The sequence below is a fragment of the Rattus rattus genome, chromosome 17 (genome assembly GCF_011064425.1).
Source record: "Rattus rattus isolate New Zealand chromosome 17, Rrattus_CSIRO_v1, whole genome shotgun sequence".
NCBI lineage: Eukaryota > Metazoa > Chordata > Mammalia > Rodentia > Muridae > Rattus > Rattus rattus.
Genome location: NC_046170.1, coordinates 19,353,934 through 19,375,383, shown reverse-complemented (window position 1 = coordinate 19,375,383; position 21,450 = coordinate 19,353,934). Strand labels below are relative to the sequence as shown.

The 21,450-nt window shown below is 36.5% G+C and overlaps 1 protein-coding gene across 1 annotated transcript in view; it reads right to left on the bottom strand.

Annotated features, from left to right (window-relative positions):
• Positions 1-205: 205 nt before the first annotated feature.
• Smarca5 (SWI/SNF related, matrix associated, actin dependent regulator of chromatin, subfamily a, member 5) overlaps positions 206-21,450 on the bottom strand; it is a 33,242-nt gene continuing 11,997 nt past the window's right edge. The window contains exons 9-24 of the mRNA XM_032887431.1: positions 20,966-21,034; positions 18,220-18,329; positions 17,270-17,496; positions 14,899-15,020; positions 13,849-14,001; positions 11,758-11,890; positions 10,115-10,263; positions 9,032-9,151; positions 8,032-8,142; positions 7,666-7,779; positions 7,230-7,352; positions 5,539-5,671; positions 5,307-5,425; positions 4,695-4,907; positions 2,409-2,516; positions 206-1,393 (exon numbers count right to left, since the gene is read on the bottom strand). Of these exons, the coding sequence (XP_032743322.1) occupies positions 1,328-1,393; positions 2,409-2,516; positions 4,695-4,907; positions 5,307-5,425; positions 5,539-5,671; positions 7,230-7,352; positions 7,666-7,779; positions 8,032-8,142; positions 9,032-9,151; positions 10,115-10,263; positions 11,758-11,890; positions 13,849-14,001; positions 14,899-15,020; positions 17,270-17,496; positions 18,220-18,329; positions 20,966-21,034 (2,070 nt within the window). The 3' untranslated portion in view covers positions 206-1,327. The remainder of the gene's footprint in view (positions 1,394-2,408; positions 2,517-4,694; positions 4,908-5,306; positions 5,426-5,538; positions 5,672-7,229; positions 7,353-7,665; positions 7,780-8,031; positions 8,143-9,031; positions 9,152-10,114; positions 10,264-11,757; positions 11,891-13,848; positions 14,002-14,898; positions 15,021-17,269; positions 17,497-18,219; positions 18,330-20,965; positions 21,035-21,450) is intronic.

Genomic DNA, 21,450 nt, shown 5'->3' with positions numbered 1-21,450 from the left:
TTAAGAGCACTGACTGCTCTTCCAGAGGTCCTGAGTTCAATTCCCAGCAACCACATAGGGGCTCACAACCATCTGTAATAAGATCTGATGCCCTCTTCTGGTGTGTCTGAAGACAGCGACAGTGTACTCACATATATAAAATAAATAAATCTTAAAAAAAAAAAAAATTGGGGAAAAGTTCAAAGAAATGGAAAGAAAAGACCACTTTAAGGATTATAAAAGTTATATTTATTCACGATGCTACATTTATTGCATTCCCTTAGAAAAATGGAGAACTGCTTATGTACCCAATTTGCACATATAAAACTTTATACAAATGATGTGTAGCACATAAAGGCCTCTGGGTATTCCTGCTTCAGGGTCTCCAGTTCACCAGTCTATTCCATAGAAAATAAAAACTGGAATTATACTCCATCTTGCTACTAAGACTTAGAAGTTATTTGTAAAATATAATAAAATAAAATTTTCATTTACTCTAAAAACTCAAAAATACTATAAACTGAGAGGGTACATTCTATTAGTATTATAACAGTATGACAAATTCTCACCTCATTTTGGCTTGGTCATTCAAATTAAAAAAAAAAAATCACCTCACTTCTGACATTATCTTTCTAAGTTGTGGCTGCTACAGGCCATTTGTCAAAATATTTTCCAAATACTTAAAAAAATTCCTTTTACAAAATAATACATCACCTTAAAGAACCAGAAAATACTAAATGTCTTTGGCTATACAACTAAAAAAGGCCATTCATCCAACAAAATAGGGCACATTCACATCAGAACCATAGAAACAGAAAGTGTAACAGAAATATGCACAGAAAATTAATACGTCTTGCCTTACCCCCATTCTATAATAAGCAAGAATGCAATTTACACAATCTTTCCAGATGAGACTCAATAGTACTACCAAAAAAAAAAAAAAAAAATCAGCAAAGAATGTGAAGTAATTACAAACCAGGTAGAAGGGACCAATCAAATGTTATTTGCATTTTTTTTTACTTGTTTGCTTGTTTTTAAGCCATACAAGTGTTAAAGTAGCTGATAAAAAGCCACAATCCTCACAAATGAAACTATTAGAAAAATAAATCAAATGAAACATTTATTAATAAATGAAGCCTGTTTTATTACTTCAATTGTTAATGATAAAAAAAATTTCAGCACAGCTGTTGCATTTAAAAAAGGGAAACTACATACTATGTTTCTAGCTCAGTAAGCAGATGACCTCATGTCTCTGAATGACAGTAACAGTTGAGCACTGTACAGAACATCTTATGAAGACCCGTAAATTAAAGAACTACTAGTTAGTGATTATAAGACAAAAACGCATTCATAGTTTCAGCTTCTTTTTTCTTCCTCGGCCATCAGGGGCACCATCCATCTTACGTTTCTGTGTCTATAAACAAACAGAACAATTAGTTCTCAAACATGATGCAGCATGCTAGCAGTGACAGCATATGACTGACAGCCTAAGACTCTTCTGCAGGGCTTCATAACAAATCTTTCAAAACTACTATCAAATCTCCAAATAATTTACTGCTGCTGACTAACAGGATGCCTATTTCCTCCTGAAATACTTACATTCAAACTAACACAGTACTAAACAGTAATCAAAGCTTAGAAGACAGGGGCTGGAGCGATGGCTCAGTGGTTAAGAGCACTGACTGCTCTTCCAGAGGTCCTGAGTTCAATTCCCAGCAACCACATGATGGTTCACAACCATCTGTAATGGGATCTGATGCCCTCTTCTGGTGTGTCTGAAGACAGCTACAGTGTACTCATATATATAAAATAAATAAATCTTTAAAAAAAAAAACTTAGAAGACTGCCATAGAACTTGTCAAGCCACCATGTTCAATATTCTAATATTCCTTAAAAGTCTCCTAAAATTTCAAGCATTCTCAAGAACAAGTGAGTACTTTTGGCAATCAGAAGACTTTCTTTTAGCTCCTCAGAGTAACATGGTTTTCTATATTTAGTGTATCAAACCCAGTTTATATTTTAAGGCAACTCAAAGGTATTATTTACAAAGGAAAAACAAAACAATGTTCAAATACTTTAAAAGTTGGTTGTGGTGGGTTTGCGGGACAAATGGCTGATGGGTAAACTGCTTGTCATGCAAGTCTAAGGGCCTGAGCTCTGATCCCCAAATCCAGTAAAATCCTAAAACCCAATGATGGCGCATGGGTCTGGAAAAGAAGAGGTGCTTACAACAGCCTATCTAGCAAAATGGCAAGCTGCAAATTCAGTGTGACTCTTTAATCAAAAAATAAAGGGGCATCTGATTGTCAACCTCTGTGCCCCATACAGTGAGTATTACCACACATATATGGATAATACACACACACATGCACACACACTACTGTGCATAAAACACCCAAAACTGTATGATTCACATAATCTGTACTCACGGAAGGCTTTGGTCCTCTTTTCTTTTTCTCTGCCTTCTCCTTTTCTTCTAGTTCCATGTTTTCCCTTTCAATCAAAGTAATTAAGGTATTACACCTCCTCTGGAGCTCCTGCATTACAAATATATATATGATAAACTTGTTTTTTCCAAGTACATGCTGACAGGACTTCTCTATCTAAATATGTATTTTAACAAATACAAAAATCCCTTAAATATCCATAGTAGATTAAAAAACAAAAGGAAGTTCACTTTTTCTCACAGACCACACTATGAGGATTCAAAAACTCCAAGGATTTAATGTTTTTACTTCATTCTTTTTAAGCTGCACTAACACGGCTGGGGGTGTAGCTCTTTGGTAATATGCCAATAAGCAAACAAAAATATAGTGTATATTCTTCACAAACTGTTCCTTCGTTTACCATGTAGGTACTAACACAACATCTCATACATTTAATAACTATGCCAAGGAACTCTGGACTACTTATATTTAAAGATTAGCATACATAATTCAAAACCAAAACTAACCAGAACTTAAGAGATTAAAAAAATATTTTCTTTAAAAGCATCATCATCTTAGTTTATGGCCGTTATGCACATAGCTATAAAGCCCACTCCCATCCAAGCAGGAAGGCTAACACCCACGATGTATTTTATCTGCCTCCATTCTCTACAAATCTATGTGGCCGCCAGAAGAGATCTGAAGTGTAACGGAGAGTCAGCAGGTAACATGCAATGAGGTAAAGATCCATTTGCATCACTGCTTTGTTTATTTACAGGAAAAAACTGTCTTTGTTTTTTTAATTTCTTATATGTAAGTAAAACTCCTACACAAGCAGCCATAGTAAAATAATTCTAAACCACCTGATATTAAAATCCATGCATGGGGGGTTGGGGATTTGGCTCAGTGGTAGAGTGCTTGCCTAGGAAGCGCAAGGCCCTGGGTTCGGTCCCCAGCTCGAAAAAAAAATTAAAAAAAAAAAAAAAAAAAAAAAAAAATCCATGCATGGCTTAGTAATGCTTTCAATAAAAACCAAAGTTTTGTTTCCTTTCTAAAAAGTATAGTGCAAAGCCAGGTGGTAGAGCACACCTTTAATCCCAGCACTGAGGAGACAGAAGCAAACAGCTCTATGAGTTTGAAGCCAGCCTGTCTATAGAGCAAGTTCCAGGACAGACAAGGCTACACAGAGAAATCTTGTCTCAAAAGGAAACAAAAGTATGGCACAGTACACACACGAAGGATGTGGTGCACAATGTCTTATCACGTTTACTGTAGCACACACTGCTGGCACAGTGAATCCTTTGCACTCCTGGTCAAAAACTATGCCTCTTATTTACCATAAAGATCTACATATGTTTATTTTGTATGCCTTAATATTAACATGCTAAGAAAGCAGTTTTCAGATCTGGCTTATGTGGTATGTGACACTATCTCACTAGCATTATTATGAAATAATTTCTTATATGTTCTGCAAAAATAGTACCTTATATAAAAGAAACACAGTAAAGTTTATAGCAACTCAATCTTTCAACTAACCACATACTTATATATAAGTATCTTCAGGGCAGGTTCCATACCCTAGTTACATTTCTCTAACGATGTCACAAAACTATAGTTCTAATACCAACTGGAAAGGAAAGCTATTTTTCAATGATCAAATGTGAAAATGCCACACATTATCCACGGCATTGTACATTAACAAGATACTTCAAATGCATACATTTTCTTACTACTATATGTTTCAAACTCAAGACTTTTCAATTGTTGTTAAAGGTGTTGAAATACAGAAAGCAAGACACAATCCAAAGGTAAGCTTTCTTGAATTCTAATTTGATGATGTTAGAAATGGGCATCTCTTGTTAGAAACAGCCAGACATTAAAACTACAAATAAAACCCAGTCTCAAATCAGTATAGAAAATATTGTTCTATGCCAACCAGCCACTTTAAAGAACCCAGCTACAGCATCCCGCCTGACAGACAGATGCGGGAAGAACACTGTCATCTACACAACTGACTACTTGCAAAAAAAGTCACCATGTTCAGGTGAACACTTCTCCTCACTGAGAACCTAATTAGCCCTACTATATAAAGCCATGTTAAAACACGCAACATTAAAGGAGACAAGCTCTTCAAATTGCCTCTAACGTTTTCACGCTGTGGCTGTGAACACTAGAGGAAATTAATTTCTGAAACTAAAGTCTCCTTCAAGGATGTTTTTACAAGGTAACAAATAACTGAATATACTTATTATTCTAAACTGATGCACTACACAAACCTTGGACACTCACCATCGCAGTTCTGGACTTGAGAAACCAATCAAATCTGAACTGAGGGGAGTTTCGGATGCATTGTCGTAACTCATCATAAACATTTTCCTTGTCGAAGCCAAGCTTGTGAAGCATACAAATGAGAAAGCGGTCCTCTTCTTCCGTGTAGTTTTTCCCTTTGTTAGTACCATACGATATTCTTAGTTGGTGAAAGGGTGCTTTGTACCGTCCAATCTAGAAGAGTCGTAATTTATACACAGTGTATGAAATACAAGTCCTATGTAATCCATACTTCAAGCTTACTTCAGCCTTCCCATAACCAACCATAAATGTTCCATTTCAAATCAGAATTTTCTATCTCAAGACTCTGACCTGCTCTTTGTCCTGTAGTACTTTTATAGTTTTTCACCATTGTTGTGACTACAGAAATGAGGTCTAAGCTTTCTGACACTTAGGAAGAAGTGGAGTCTTCTTTAAACCAGGCTATCAATTTAGTACTCAGGGAAACTATGTTAACAAAACTTAACAATTTTTTTTATTAAGGAAATTTTAAATTAGAAATCTTTTCTTATAATGTAGTTATCATATCAAAGTCTGGAGTTACACAGCCCCTGTATTTAATGCACACAGTACCTTTGTATCTAGTGCTTTCTTGATACTTATTCTTCTTTGAATCCTTGCCTCTCCCCTTTCAATCTGAGCCATAATCTTCTCTATGTCCTGGAGCTCATTGCATCTTTCCCAGAACACAGCTGGAAAAGAATAAATGGGTAAAAGGGGGGGGGGTTATATATAAATAAAACAGGAAGCTTCCAGAACCCTTCTATTCAACTCTCGAAGAGTGACAATATAGTAAAAGTATTACCTGAGTATTCAATGACTTCTTCTGGAGTTTTTCCTTCTACTTCTCTGGCTATGTTCTCAATATCATCACGACCCCACTTTTCATTAGCCTTGATAAACTGGTTAAAATCTCTCTTATTCCAATTAGTGAACCCCTAAACAGCAATAAGCAAAATATTTAATGACAGCACACAGAACTTAGACAACAATGCTACTTTCAAACACATTTGATGTACAGAAAAAAAAATCCTTACTTTATCTTACCTTGGAGTTTTGGAGTGGTTACGTTTTCATGTATACACTTTTACCAGTACATTATAAATTTCTTAGAAACCTTAGCAACGAACTCTAAATGAAAGACAATCGGAATGCTGACTGAAAAGCTCAATGACCCTCTTTGTAGCTTTGATACACTATTAGTAGTTGGGAAATAAAAGTAACAGAAAAATGAACAAGTAGAAAAATGCAAGAAAAACAAGCTTAAAGGACAGAACACATATAAAGTAAGTGAGGAGATACTAGGGTGGTAATGATCAAATGGAAAAGGAGCAGAAGAAAGGAGAAAACAGGTGACAGGGTTAACCAAAACTAAAGATGTAAGAAGTCATATTGAAACCTACTATCTATATACTACCTACAGCCCATAAAAATGACTTTTAAAAGAGCCAGCGAGATGGTACAGCATGTACCTGTAGCCACGACTGTTAACTTGAGTTCAATCCCCAGAATCTACATGGTTAAAAAGTATTGACTCCCACAAGTATCCACACATAGGAACACAAGAGTATATAACTGTGTATTTTTTTTAACAGCATCCTGCATGGGTTGACTATGAAAGCAATGAGGATCAAACAAACTCCCATTGTCAGATGTAGGATACCTCCCTCATAAAAGTTCTTGATCAGGAAGGCCCCAGAAACCCTAAAACAACACAATCTATTGCCAGTGTTCCTGGCTGCCCATCAGAAATAGATGTTAAACCCTCCTGCTGGGGACAGCGTACAATTTGGTTGCAGATAGAGGACTCAGGCTGAAACTCAACTGAACGCTTCCTTCCTGCTAGCTGGCATTTACACACACAAACACACACACACACACACACACACACACACACACACACACACACACACACACACACACACACACACACACACACACACACACACACACACCCCAATGCCGAGAACAGAAGAACAAAGGCAACCAATGAGGAGGAGTGGGAGGGTGGATTATGGGGACTGGGGATGAATGTACTCAACATCCAATGTATAGTTGGTGTCAAAATATTTCTCATGTAACACAGTACCAAGTACAATGAACACGTAAAATTTTTTAAATGGTTTAAATTAAGTACCAAATAGAAATTTGTAATTTAGAATAACCTGGAAGAGACACAGAAAGCTGGCAGTACTGAAAATAAGTTCTAATACCCAGTACATACCGACAACCTCAACTAGTAATGCAAATCAAATCCAGCAGCATCTGTCCAAGCTTCCCCATGTTGAATTGTGCTCCCTTCCTCCTCTGCAGTGCTACAGATTGGACCTAGAATACCACACATGCTAGGAAGCATTCCAGTACGAGGTCACACTGTCAGCCCAGTTGTTCTCTTTGAATACAGAAATGTGCATTTATGTTTGACTCAACAAACCTAAAACTACTGTTTCTAGTACTTTACAAAATAACTTAATTTTGTGTTAATCAAGGTTATACCTGAGTCAGAAGCTTCTCTTTTTCCTCTAACTCCTCGTCATTAAGGGGCCCTGCTTCGTCGATTTTAAGCTGCTCTTCCTTCTGTGCCTGGGCTGCATTGGGTAGATCAGGACTCCGCGGTACCTAACACATGTTTTTCAAAGCCATCAATTGGTTAATTTTAAGAGGCTTCATACATTCTTGACAAATTAACATTACACATTTTAATATACCCATAAAATTAACCACATTGCTTAATTTCTAGTATATTACATCTTTAAAAAGTATTACTCATGAAATTTTCTCTCTTTAGTGAAAACTCAGAAAGTTCATATACTAGAGCACAGCAGGCAACAGCATTTCCTACTAGGTTCAAGTTAGTTAAATAAAAAAGTCAGTAAGTAGCTTTGCCGTTGTGCTTCTGAGAAGAAAATGCAAAGAGAAGAATTTCAATCACCTTGTAACCGATAGTTTTCCTGTAATATAGAATTTCTTTTTCCAGTAATTCAAATAAACGTGGAGGAAAGAACTGGAAATCCTGAACATTTGGTTGTTTTGGAGGTCGAGGCGCCTAAAGAAAAGTAAAAACAGTATTGTCCATTAAAAAACGAAAATACACAGAACTCTCACTCACATTAAGTCATTTCCTAAACCATAAAAGCCAATTCTCCAAGAAAGAAAACTCACCTTTAAATAGAAATGAACTGACATTAATCAACATTTAACCCAATTCAAAAACAGCAAACATAATTCTCAATTTTCCTCTGCTGTGAAAGTGTTAGAGAACGTAGCACATCTAAGTGTGCCCGCGCCGTCACCGTACCTTGGGTGCTTTAGGCTCACTGACACGCAGAGCTTCCCTGAAGTACGCATCTACAGCGTAGTTGGCTTTTCTCTCTCTCTTAGGTGGTTCAATCCACTCTGTGAATGCAATCTAGAATGGGGAAAGTTCCAGTCAGTAATCTTATTATACAAAGCAATAAATTATCTACAGTGACGTATAAATAAAAATATATTGATGAAATACTAAACTACAAACTCTACAATGGTAAGGACTATGGCATTTTTAATACTATGTCATTAACACACAAAGCAGAATTTATAAAATACTACAGAATATATGCTACAACCCAAGTAAGTAGAAAAATTAGACATAATTTTCTTTTAAAAAAAAACTGGGGTTGGGGATTTAGCTCAGTGGTAGAGAGCTTGCTTGTAGCAAGCACAAGGCCCTGGGTTCGGTCCCCAGCTCCGAAAAAAAAAAAACCTATGGTCAGTATTTGTCTAAATGTTAAAAAAAATGACAAGTATTTTTTTATACAGCATATGACAATTTCTCTCTGTAGTAGCAGATACATCTACTGAATCATTTTAATTATCAATTCAAGTTCTAAGAAAAATAGCCCGTGGCCTTTTTATTGCCATTTAGTTTACTCTGAAATATTCCAAAGGATACTCACACTATACAAGAATGCTTTCGGAGTGTAAAAAAAAAAAAAAAAAGAATGCTTTCAGAAATAGTATACAATGAGCCTTATCATATAAATTAAAAATACTCCAAAACTAACTTAGGCACACATCTGTAATGGCAGCACTAAGGACAGACTTAGAGGCAGGGAATTAGAATTCAAGCCAGTCTCAGATAGAAATTGAGGAAGGCCACCCAGGGCTGTGTTAAGACCACCACCCCCATAAGTAAATAAGCAAGGGAACAGATAACTCGGATTACAAGCCACAACACTGAACCATGAAAACCTAAGATGTGAAGAAACAACTAACACATGATTCAAGTGTTCAGTAAAGCTTCACTCTGAAATAATTACCTTTTGTTTTTCTCTATAGTCTTCTCCTTCAAAGTTATAAACACTGGACTCTGTATCCATCGTAAAGTTTCTAAGTGAGCTTTCACCCATCTTGGAGAGTTTTTCATTCATTTCTGCAGTCTACATAGAAAAAAAAAAAATTCTTAAATTGAGAGTAAAATAATCTTAAGACCTGTAGTCAAAACAGGACTGGAAAGATGGCTCAACAGTTAAGAACATTTGTTGCTCTTCCAGACAATCTGGTTCAATTCGCAAGGCAGCTCACAACTGTGTCTAACTCCAGTTCCCGGGGATTCAGTGCCTTCTTCTGGCCTCACTGGGCAACAGGCACACTCATGATGCACAGACAGGCACCCATACACAAAAATAAAAAAAATAAAAAGACTCCTTTATGGTATATGAAAGCTTGGTTTTTGTAGAAAAAAGAAGTTGGTGATTCACAGAGAAAATATTTTCTCAAATAGTTTTTGTCTAAACTGTTAGGTCCGAAGGAAACTCCAAATTCCTCAAATTCAAAAGGCAGTGCAAATATCCAGAAACTGCATTAACCTGACTATAGGATTCTTGCAGCTGGATAAAGCCAGTATTCCTCAGAAACTTGTCAGGCCAGAAGTCCACCAAAGGGAGTCACTTCCCTAACCGCTGGCAGCCTCTCTAGCATTGGCACCTATCTGCACAGCAAAGCCCATGCTGGCCTCCCAGCTCCCCTATATCATAAAGACCTGTTACCATGACATCTTCGCCCTTCTCCTCTCCTCCCATACCTAACTCCATGTAGCTCTTGGGCTTCCCCTGCTCATCCTTCCTATCTTACAGCCTGGCTATTTTCACTATTCTTCCCTTTGTCCTGCTGTTTTCACTATGCCTTCTCTACCCTCTCCTGCTTCCCCAGGCTGGCCACACATGCTGCTATCGTGATCAGTCTACTGGCTCTGCTCTGGACTCCTCCTGATGCTGCTGGCTGTTCTCAGTCTCTTATCTGCAGTAAAAACCATACACGCATTCGTGTTTATGGAGAAGTCAGGTCATGGGTTTCTTCATAAACTATTGGTTACAAAACACTATCATATACTAGTGTCTCACCTTCTTTGCACCTCTTTCCAAAATACCATCAATATCCTCATCAGTGATTTCACTTTCTTTTGAAGCAAACACATGTGTGGCACCATGTCGAATCATTTGAAGCATTTCATCTTTCCCAATTTTGTTCAGGTTCTGATCTACAAGCCTCCCTGGGGAAAAAAAAAAGAGAGAGAGAAAGAGAGTATGTTGTATTATATTAAGACTTTATTTTACTATAAACTTAAAAAATTAAATATTAGAAATTTTATCCATTTGTTTACTATTTACAAATGATCAAATTCACTATTATGTTAAATTTAATGCCGTATTTTTCAACTGTGTAAGTTGTTAAGTATTTCTAAAGCTTACATATTATATATTACCTACTGTAATAAGCTTTATTGACTCAATAAAATGTTTTTTGTTTGAGATATTTGAAAATCAAGTTGCTGAGTACAGTGGCATACACATTTAATCTCAGTTCTCAGGAGACAGAAGCAGGTATTTCTCTGTGAGTTCAAGGCCAGACCGAAGTATATAGTGAGTTACAGGACAGCCAGAGCTATACAATGAGACCATCTCAAAAACAAACAAAAACAAAAAAGAAAAGAAAATCAAAGCTGAGAGAAAATGTCACTAATTCTGACATATATATGTAAACCATATAAACATAAATAAAGGCATTTCCCATCAGAAGGATGTTATTGTTATCTTAACCAATCAGCTTCTGCTGAGAACACTAAAACAAAAGTCTTCATATATTAGATCTTAAATAAGAGCAGGTGCTTTAATCCCAATTCTGCAAAGCAGAGGCAGCAAACCTCCGAGTTCAGGGCCAGCCCAGTCCACTTAGCAAATTCTATATCAGCTGAAACCATTTCAATTAATCAATCAATTAATTAACTGATTAATTTTTTAAAAATAACAAAATTAAATTAATATGAAAAACTCAAAAGCTTTTGAAAATTTAGTTTAAACACAGAAAGGAACTTGACATAATAAATTAAGACCTTCAACTGGTAGGAAGTTAGCCAATCTAAGTTTTTTTCACAACTACAATAAACAAAGTGTGTCTTCCTAACAGCTGATCTGGTACAAGTTCCCTTCAATTGAACCAAATAAAATACCACTCCTCTCTAGTCCTGCAGCTTCAGTGCAGTCCCCCTCCTCCTAAATCCTAAAGTTCCTTGAAAACAGTAACACTGGGGTCTACTTGTTGCTTTAGTCTCTACCGCACGAACAGTGCCAGCGCCTGACAGTCACCTAGTGAATAGTTCCACACAGGAAACACATGCTTTTGTTCAGTATCCCTGGTGCTAATAAATCACCACAGCTCAACTTAATCTATGCTATACTGAATGTCATATATTTTATATAGTGTCCCATTAATTCCTAAAAACTATTACTTTTTATTCTACTTAAGTGAAGTTTGAAGTTCAGGTTAGAAGAAAACCTGCTAGCTAGTAAATACTAAAATCAACTTATCCAAGTTCAAAACTCATTACATTAATGACAAAATTAGAAAGTTTAAAATATCTGGAATATATATCTTCTTTCTGGACTGTTAGCTGGACTCCAGGTGCTTAAAATCTCCCCGAGAGCATCAGACTGAAACATGCTGCTGTCAATTCAACTTAGAGGTTCTCTCAAGGTCTCGGTCTCACCTTGTTGAATCACGATGGAATCCAGTCTGAGCTTCATCTCGGCACGTTCTACTATTCTTTCTTCCACAGTGTTATCAGTTATAAAGCGGAACACTCGAACAGTCTTCGTTTGTCCAATTCTATGTGCTCGGTCCTAGCAGAATTAAATTACCATGTCATTTTACAGGTACACTGAGAAGCAAAATTAAAATACTCATTAAATATAACACCTATAATATGGATTCATATTACATAAATACTTCTTAAGTTCCCAGATTTAATCAAATTAAATACAAGGGAAAGCTTCCTAAAGAAAATTATAGTTGTTCAACGAAGCCAACCACATGAGTAAAAAAATAATGATACCATCTAACAGGCAAAATTGTAATATATCAGTTTGATAATCATTTCTTTCACTTGAATTTAGTTTCAAAATCTTTTTTTCCATCAAATTAATGAAATGTCACTTATTAGGAAAATTAAAAACGTGAAAAGTGTTCTTCACAAATGATATAAAAATCATATTTAAATATTACTCAATTAGCTAAATACACTCAATCAAATTAATTTGAATGTTAGTTCTATTTATTTTTTGGTAAACCATGTTCCTCCAACAAAACACCTTATTTTTGGAGCTGATCAGATTGGTTCGTGGTTAAAGAGCACCGACTGCTCTTCCAAAGGTCCTGCGTTCAGTTCCCAGCAACCACATGGTGGTTCATGACCATCTATTAGAAGATTAGATTCCCTCTTCTGGCAGGTGGGTATACATGCAGAAACTCATACATTAATTTGAAAAAAAAAAACCACCCTATTTCTAATAATTTATCAATTTCTATTATTTCTATTAACCATCCTCACAAAGAGTTTAAGAAAAAGTTACTCGTGCAGATAATTCAAAATTGCACTTACAAACTCAATATTCTAAGACAACAGTCAGAATTTGTACAATCCACATTAGTTTATAGATCCTGAATTTTCTCAGCCTTAAAATTAACTTCCTCAGATGGCCAGGCAACTCACAAAATAAACATATATTTTAGGCATCCGAAGGGCAGATCAACTACCAGCCCACAAACTGATTTCCCTTTTCTCTAAAGCACAACTATACTCATTTACTGACATTCACATTCACCAGAGTATTGAAAGTATTTTTGGCTGACCTATTAGGTGAAAAGAAATAAAATTCTATTAAGTGACAGTGAGTGTTCAACTCACTTGTTCAACTTGAAATGGGACATCTTCACCAGCCTCCCACCACACTCAAGGGTTCTCTAACCCATCAAAAGGTGAGAGAAAAGGTGGGAGAAGGAATCTAAGAGCCAGAGGCCGGAGAAGAATGCTATCGCCCGCATATAACATGCCTATTGCAGGCATCACCCACAGCACAGCTGTGGCTCCCTGCACAAAATCAAGCATCAAAACTCCAGCTGTTGAGACCCACTTCCCTAGCCAAGAGCTACTGGCAGGTAACTGCTACTGGGGCAGGGAGAATCTTTTTTCTTTGGGTATAGCCACTGGGATATAATTGGGAAAATTGCTCTTGCTTCAGTAGAAGGCCCCATATATAGGTGCAATAATTGGAATCACTGGATTCAGAGAGAGAGAGAAAGTGAGTGAGTGAGTGTTGAGAAGGGAGAGATATATTAGGACAAATCTAACCAGGACAATGGGAGATATACATCACCAAAGTAAAAGATATAGATGTTAAGATATTATCAAAAATAGTTTAAAATACTATATATACATATATATATATGTATATATGTATGTATATATATATATATGTATGTATGTATATGTATGTATGTAAAAACAAAGAAAATTGTAGGCTGAGGAGATAATTAAGTGGGTAAAGAACTTGCTGTCCAAGCCTGGTGACCTGAGTTCAATTCCTAAAAACCAGATGATGGAAAAAAAAACACACTCCCCTAAGTTGTCATCTGACCTCTACTTACACACCAGGTAGAAATGTGTTGACACAATTTCTAAACAACTAAATTTTTTAAAATTAAAAGAAAGTTCTAGTAGGTAAAATCAGGATTATAAAATGAACGTGCCCTGCCTAAGACACCTATTAAGCACACACAGTATTTACTTGTTACCTCTTACCATAGCCTGAAGATCAACTTGAGGATTCCAATCTGAATCATATAAAATTACTACATCAGCAGTTGCAAGGTTGATGCCCAGACCACCAGCACGTGTGCTTAGCATAAATACAAACTTGGTGCTATTTGGTTCATTGTATGCATTAATGGAGTCCTATGGGAATAAAATAATAAGGTTAGGAACTTGTTATATTTGCTGTGGAATAGGATTTTTTCTTTTACTTTTTTTAAGATATGATCTCACTACGTAGCCGTAGCTGAACTGAAATTCACTATGTAGACCTCCTTTCTGACTCCTGAGTACTGGGTTTAAAGGTAATCTCCACCATATCTAACACGGGTAGGATTATTTTTCACATTGCCCACGCCAGCTCAAGCACCTGCTCTTCCTGCAGTTCCAAACAGCTGTGGCTACAGGGTTTTTTTTTTTTTAAGATTTATTTATTTTATGTATATGAGTACACTGTTGCTGTCTTCAGACACACCAGAAGAGGGCATCAGATCCCATTACCAGCCACCATGTGGTTGCTGGGGATTGAACTCAGGACCTCTGGAAGAGCAGTCAGTGCTCCTAACCGCTGAGCCGTCTCTCCAGCCCCCATGGCTACAGGTTTATACCACCTTAACTAGCTCAGGAAGTTACCTTACCTAGAGCCCGGGAGCACATACCTATAATCAATCCCAGCACTCAGGATCATATTCCACTATACACTGACTTTCGGACCAGCCTGGAAATATGAATCCCTATCTAATGCGATGGATCAGTAGGCAAGAGCACTGGCTGCTCTTCCAGCACCCATCCATCTGTTACTCCAGACCCCAGGGTTCCAATTACTACTTCTGGCCTCCTAGGGCACCAGGCACATACAGGGTACAGACATGCAGGCAAAAGATCACACTAATTTTAAAAGAAAAATACATTAATTTTTTCTTAAAAAAATTACTCTGATACAACACAATGCAAACATATATTAAATTGGTACACACTAGTGGAATATAAAAAATAAAGTTGCTTTATCTGACTTTTAACTGCCCATCCTTTTGTACTTACTTGTCTCTCATCATGGGGTGTCTGTCCATCCAACCTGCAGTACTCATAATTTCTCCACATGCAATAATCTTCCAAAATGTCTAATACCCTTGTCATCTGACTAAAGATTAGTACTCTTGAACCTGAGGGACATAAATAGCTCATTATCAGAAATTTCTAACACAGAATTCTTATTTAAAAATTTAAGACTGAACAAAAGTATGACTAACAAATTATCCATCGAGTTCCAAATTATTTATTTGGTTAAAAGGATAAAAAAAATGGCATCAATACCCAGGCCAGCCATTCTTCACCTACCTTCCATTATAACAAAAGAGTGTCATGTATCTAGTACACTAAGGTAAACTGTCTCCTTCAGGAGAATGAGTCATTAGCCTGTCACCTCATTTATATTTAAGTTGTACTCCACCACTGCAGATATTTTCTTTAAAATGATTGCCTAAACTCCCTGACACTAAATCCCTAATATTCTAATCATGGAAACACACTTTAACATGAATGTGTGCCTCATTTCTATCAGAAGTCCTTCACTTATCTGCTGTAATCCAGATTATTCTACCATTTTCCTCACAAGTCAGCTATAGAACACTCAGTAAAATGTATGACAGAAGTTGTTTTGAGAATAACTAATTTATGTGCGCATCTAACTCAAGAGTGAAGTTGATAACCTGATGCATACATTCCTTTTTTTTTTTTTTTTTAAAGATTTATTTATTTCATGTCGCTACACTGTAGCTGTTTTGAGACACACCAGAAGAGAACATCAGATCCCATTACAGATGGTTGTGAGCCACCATGTGGTTGCTGGGAATTGAACTCAGGACCTTTGGAAGAGCGGTCAGTCCTCTTAACCTCTGAGCCATCTCTCTAGCCCCATTCTTTTTTCTTTTCTTTTCTTTTTTTCTTTTTTTTTTTTCCCAGAGCTGGGGACTGAACCCAGGGCCTTGTGCTTGCTAGGCAAACGCTCTATCACTAAGCTAAATCCCCAACCCCTGATGCATACATTCTTGAACCTACATGTGTAAGGATGTTCTGGTCTCCATTTCATTAGAGTACAATGTAACTTTAACTAATATTTAACAACCCACACAGTCCTGACACTTCTACCTACCAAATCAGTTCTTTAATTACTCAGCTATTTCCATAAAAAGTTACAAAAAAAGTAAAATAAAAACCCACACAGTCCTGACACTTCTACCTACCAAATCAGTTCTTTAATTTCTCAGCTATTTCCATAAAAAGTTACAAAAAAAGTAAAATAAAAGTAAGTCAATTCACTAACTACTATAATGATGTTTGGGCTGTCATCATCAAGGTCCACCTATTGGTCTGACTATCTACGGTGGTTTGAATATGCTTGGCTCAGGGAGTGGCACTCTGAGAAAGGGTGGCCTTGTTGGAAGAGTGTCTCTATAAGCCTCATCCTAGCTGCCTGGAAGCCAAGTCTTCTTTAGCAGTCTTCAGATAAAGATGTAGAACTCTCAGCTCCTCCTGCACAATGTCTGCCTGGATGCTGCTATGCTCCTACCCTGATGATAATGGACTGAACTTCTGAACTGAAAGCCAGCCCCAATTGAATGTTGTCTTATAACCTGGTGATGATGTCTGTGCCTTCTTTCCTTCAAAACTCATACCTAAGCCTGCAATGGTGCCACATGCCTTAATTCTGGTAAGAGGGAGGCAGAGGCAAGTAGATCCCTGAGTTTGAGGCCAGCCTTGTCTAGAAGGAATTCTAGGACAGCCAGAACTACACAGAGATACCCTGTCTTGAAACATAATTAAAGAAATTTGAAAGCTCACTGTATTTTTGATACTATAGAAATCTGTTTTTTTAGGACTGAAATTTATTGTTAAAAGCTACTTAATATACAAAACTACTATAATGAGATGTTTCATTTCAATTCATCTAGAACTATATAGTTATACACATACAACCCAGACATAGCCATTCTCATACAAAAAAATTCAGAATACTTTAAATAGAAATGCTTTCAGTATATGTAAATAATATTTAAGCAAATATTTTAAACACCACAAAAGAAAAATTCTAGGAACACATTACTGTTAACAAAGTATCTGGGAAATGTGTATATAGGAAAGGCATTCCTGGTTATCTTATGAAAGATGAAATTTCTAGGAAAGCCACATGAAACTGAACAGTAGGTACCCTGCACGTTTACCAACTTCTATGAGAATTAAGGCCTAAATTTAGGGGGAGAGGATTTGGCTGAGATTTTTAGTTCTTTAAACATTTAACACTTCAACTTTAGAAACTGTTAGAATAGACATTTCAATGTGTTATGTTTCGCTCTCTTATACTAGAATTTTTAAAGTTTTCATTACTTTTCAATCTAATGGCAGTAGCAGATACCTTGTTCTTTTAATTTAGGGAGCAGTTTGTCCAACACCACCATCTTGCCGCTGTTGGTAACCAGATGCATATCTGTGGTGTAGGGAGGCCCAGGCTCAGCCCCGTCAAAGAGATAAGGGTGGTTACAGCACTTCCTCAGCTGCATCAAGATGTTCAACAGTCTCATCTTGTCCATCTTCCCTGCTGAGTTCAGTATGTCTATGTCTTTCATTAATATCCGAGTATACCTACCAAAAAGAAAAACTGTTTAATGACCGACACACTGCACACTTCCGCTGACCCACCCCAACCACAAAATACTTAAGAATAATTTGAAAAATCATTGCCTAAAATTTGCTTCCAACAATCTAGGAATAAAGAGGTACAACACAATTTTTAAAGTTTCTCATGTCTGTACAAAAGCCTAAAAAAAAAATTTCTCAGTTTATGTGGTGATGAATGAACCCAGGACTTGTGCATCTTAGATTAAAAAAAAAAAAAAAAAAAAAAAAAATTTAACAAATGAACTATATCCTGAGCCATCACTTTTTGTTTGTATGTTTCATGGATCTTAATTATGTCCATTATGTCTTCATGACTGGCCACCAAAATGCTATACTTTTTAAATATAGAAATTATGACTCAGTTTTGAGTGAACTTTGGGTGAAATTAAATAGAAGCATATCGCTCTATGTTAATTAAACTAAACCTCTAGTTTCGATCACTTGTCCAAAATCAACAGAAGGAAGATTGACCACCAGAATACACCTGGGCAGCAGAAACCGCACTGTCTGGTGTGGTCTGTCTGGTGTGCTGACGGCCTCCTGCCACCTACTTTTCAGTGGGCAGTGCACCAACGGTTAAGCCTAATCAAGTACACCGAAATTCTAAAGACACAAATTAGGTAAATAAAAGACTATAAAATGAAAATCTGGGAACAACAGTATTTTCAAGTGTCTCAGAATACATACCATTCCCTTTGCATTTTGCTAAGACCCACATAGATTTTTACTTCTTTCTTTGGAGGCAAACTCTTTTCAACATCAGCTTTAATTCGACGAAGAAGGAATGGACGCAAAACCTTAAAAAGAGGAAAGAAAAAAGATAACCTTATCTGCAATAGTGATATTATTTCAAAATCTTAAAATTATATACCAAATACACGGAAACAATTTGTTTGAATAGCGATTTTTAATATTTTCCTGTTCAAAATACACCATTTATTGTTATTGCATCACTGAAGGGTAACAATACAATCTCATCATTTATTCTGTGATATTTATATAATATTTGCTATATTTTCATTAAATATTAGAAAACAATGGAACATTTTAAAACTATTTTCAACATTGCTAATTCATGCTAGTTTAAAAATTAGTTACTTGAATACATACTGTACAACACTGGTTAAGATATGGCTAGCCTACATTAAGAGCTTATACTAAACCCGTTACAAAGCATCAATATGGCAATTATAAAAAACCCAGTTCAGTTCAGTTTTAGCAAGTTAACATACCCATGCGGTCAGAACTCCTACAAATCCTTGAGTCCCTCCCAGTTCTTTCCTAACAGTAAGAAATATTCTTCCTTTTTAAACACTGATCAGTTTCACCTCATTTTTAATTTTATACAACACATTATTTCTATATATTACCACTCATAACCTTTTTATTCAATGTTTGTGATTGATATCTAGGTTTTAAAAAGTACTAGTTCTTTTTATAAAATATAAATGTTAATATAACAATAATTTTTATAACTTCTTTATACTAGTTTTACTAGCTTATAAAAATACTGACTGTATCACAAAACAAATTTAAAATGGGTGAGAAAAACCATCATAACTCTTGTCTGATTACAGCACAGAACAGAGCTAGCCTAGGCCAAACAGCAGCCACTGCAAAGACAAGACCTTCAGTCCCACTTGGCTCTCGTCTAAAACTGTCCAGTTAACATACAGCGGGATAAACCCAGGGAAAGTCAGCCAAGACCTCACAGACTGCCCACAAACTCTGAAACTATGAAAGTGTAAGTGATTAAGAAAATTGTGTAGCACGTAGGGGAGTGGTTCTGCAGCACTATGTAGTTAGTAAACCACTCCTAAGAATAGCAGATAGTACTGTTTAAATAATGTGTCTACCACTACTGTGACCCTGTGCTCCGCGCTTGAAGCACCTGCTACGACATACGCTGGAAGTCAGAAGCCAACCATGCTCCACCGATTCTCTTACCTTAGTGAGGGACTGAACTGGGCCACCAGCCTCCAAGGCAAGCACCTTTCTATAATGCTGACACATGCCACCCGCCTCCCAGGCCGACTGCTCTATGTCCCTTTCACCACAGGACCATAGTGGGAATTTCAGAATGCAAGGGCAGGAGGACAAAGTAGAGAATACCATTTCTCTTCTCCCCTAAGTTGCTGAGCATTTCACACTACTCTGAGAAAAATTAACAAAGATACCAAAACTCTCGACGCTGCTGCACAGGCACTTTACCGTGCTTTACCTACATTTACCTAGACATCTAAAGGAAAGCCATGAAGTGAAGGACATGAGGGGAAAGTGAGAAAGGAATCATTTCCTGTGCCTCATTTTTCATCACTAAGATTTTAGCAACACTCTAACCTTTCAAGATTTCAGTCCTCTGATTAAGAAAAACCTAAACCATATTTAAATGCTTGACTTTTATCTGAATTCCTAGGAGACTAATACTATCCTCAGACGTACGTAACAAAAAGTCTCAATCCACAAGAACTAAAAAAGAAAGACCAAGCTGGCATAAAGGCTCACACTGCAATCCCAGCAGTTGGGAGGCTACGGCAGGATTACCTAGGACAAGGCCAGTCAGGGCTGTAAAGCAAAATCAACAGAAGAGAGAAAAAAGGAGAAAGCAAGAGAGACATCCACTAGAGCCAGGCACTGCATTAAGTATATAAATGTTCTCGGTCTTTGTGCTTATGATCCACTAAGAAAAAGGGGGAATGCTCAAGCGACTATACTAAAGATGGAATAAATACACAAAATACCTCGGCTAACCTCAGCCTAGATGGTCAACAAAAAAGGTGATAGAACTGAGTCTTAGGCTATGTAAAAGAAAACTGGGAAGAGATTCTATTAGCTATAGTAAAAATAATGAACAAAGAAGTGAAATTAGTCAAATGGTTCCAGCATATTTATGTAAAAGTAAAATTAAAACTGGAGTTAACATGTTTACAGGTATTTTTACTGTCACAAATGGCATCTAGGAGAAGGTGTTAGGGAATATCTATTTCCTCCTATCCCCTATATATTAGCCAGGTCAAACTGTGAACAAATGTTTAAAAGCCCTAGTATTAGTGCATGGTTAGTGTCTTGCTTGAACTTGACAACCAAGAGTGTCTTTATATCTACCCACCAACTTTTATCTATGAACTTTTCTAAGAAAGAACTAAGCTATGCATTAGTGGCTTTATGTACACTCACTATATTTAGAGACAGATGTATCAACTGGTCCCTTCAGATATCAACTTGTCAGATCCTGCTAATTTAAGTGAAACTAAGCTTTAAGAAGTTTTCTAGTCTGCCATCAATTACTGTTTTATTTTTCCTTTTCACTATACCTTTTAAACTAAGAGATTACTTTCTTCATTACATTAAACAAATATATATACTACACCATACTTCTGTTAACAGTAATGAAAATACTTTCCTATGAAAACTATGTTCTACCCATACTTACCATATGAAGCCTCTCAACTAGTTTTTGATCCCCAAGGCAATTATTTGTATCAAACCAGGAATCAAAGTCCTAGATCAACAAACAAACAAAATCTCAAGGTCATGGATAAGATTAACCACAAATGCCCTATAACTTCAAGTGTGTAATTGTTTCTAAAATTAATATAGTACCACTCTCAGGTTTACTATTCGCTCCAGAACAAGTCGCTGAATCATATGGCTCCCTAAGCATTTTCCACAAGTACACAAACTCACAGTGAAGAGTCTGGAAGCTAGGTTACAGAAGTAATTAGAAGATACAACTCAAGGTTTCCAGAGAAATGTTCATATCATGAATCTAAGTGAAACTTGAGATAAAAAGCATTTTGTTACTATTTAGAGAACTGCATAAAGCCAATTTCCTTATCAAGTACCCTGAAAATATCTATTATGAATTTTGCTATGTTAAATAAACATCTTACAATCACTGTTATAACTGAAGGTTTT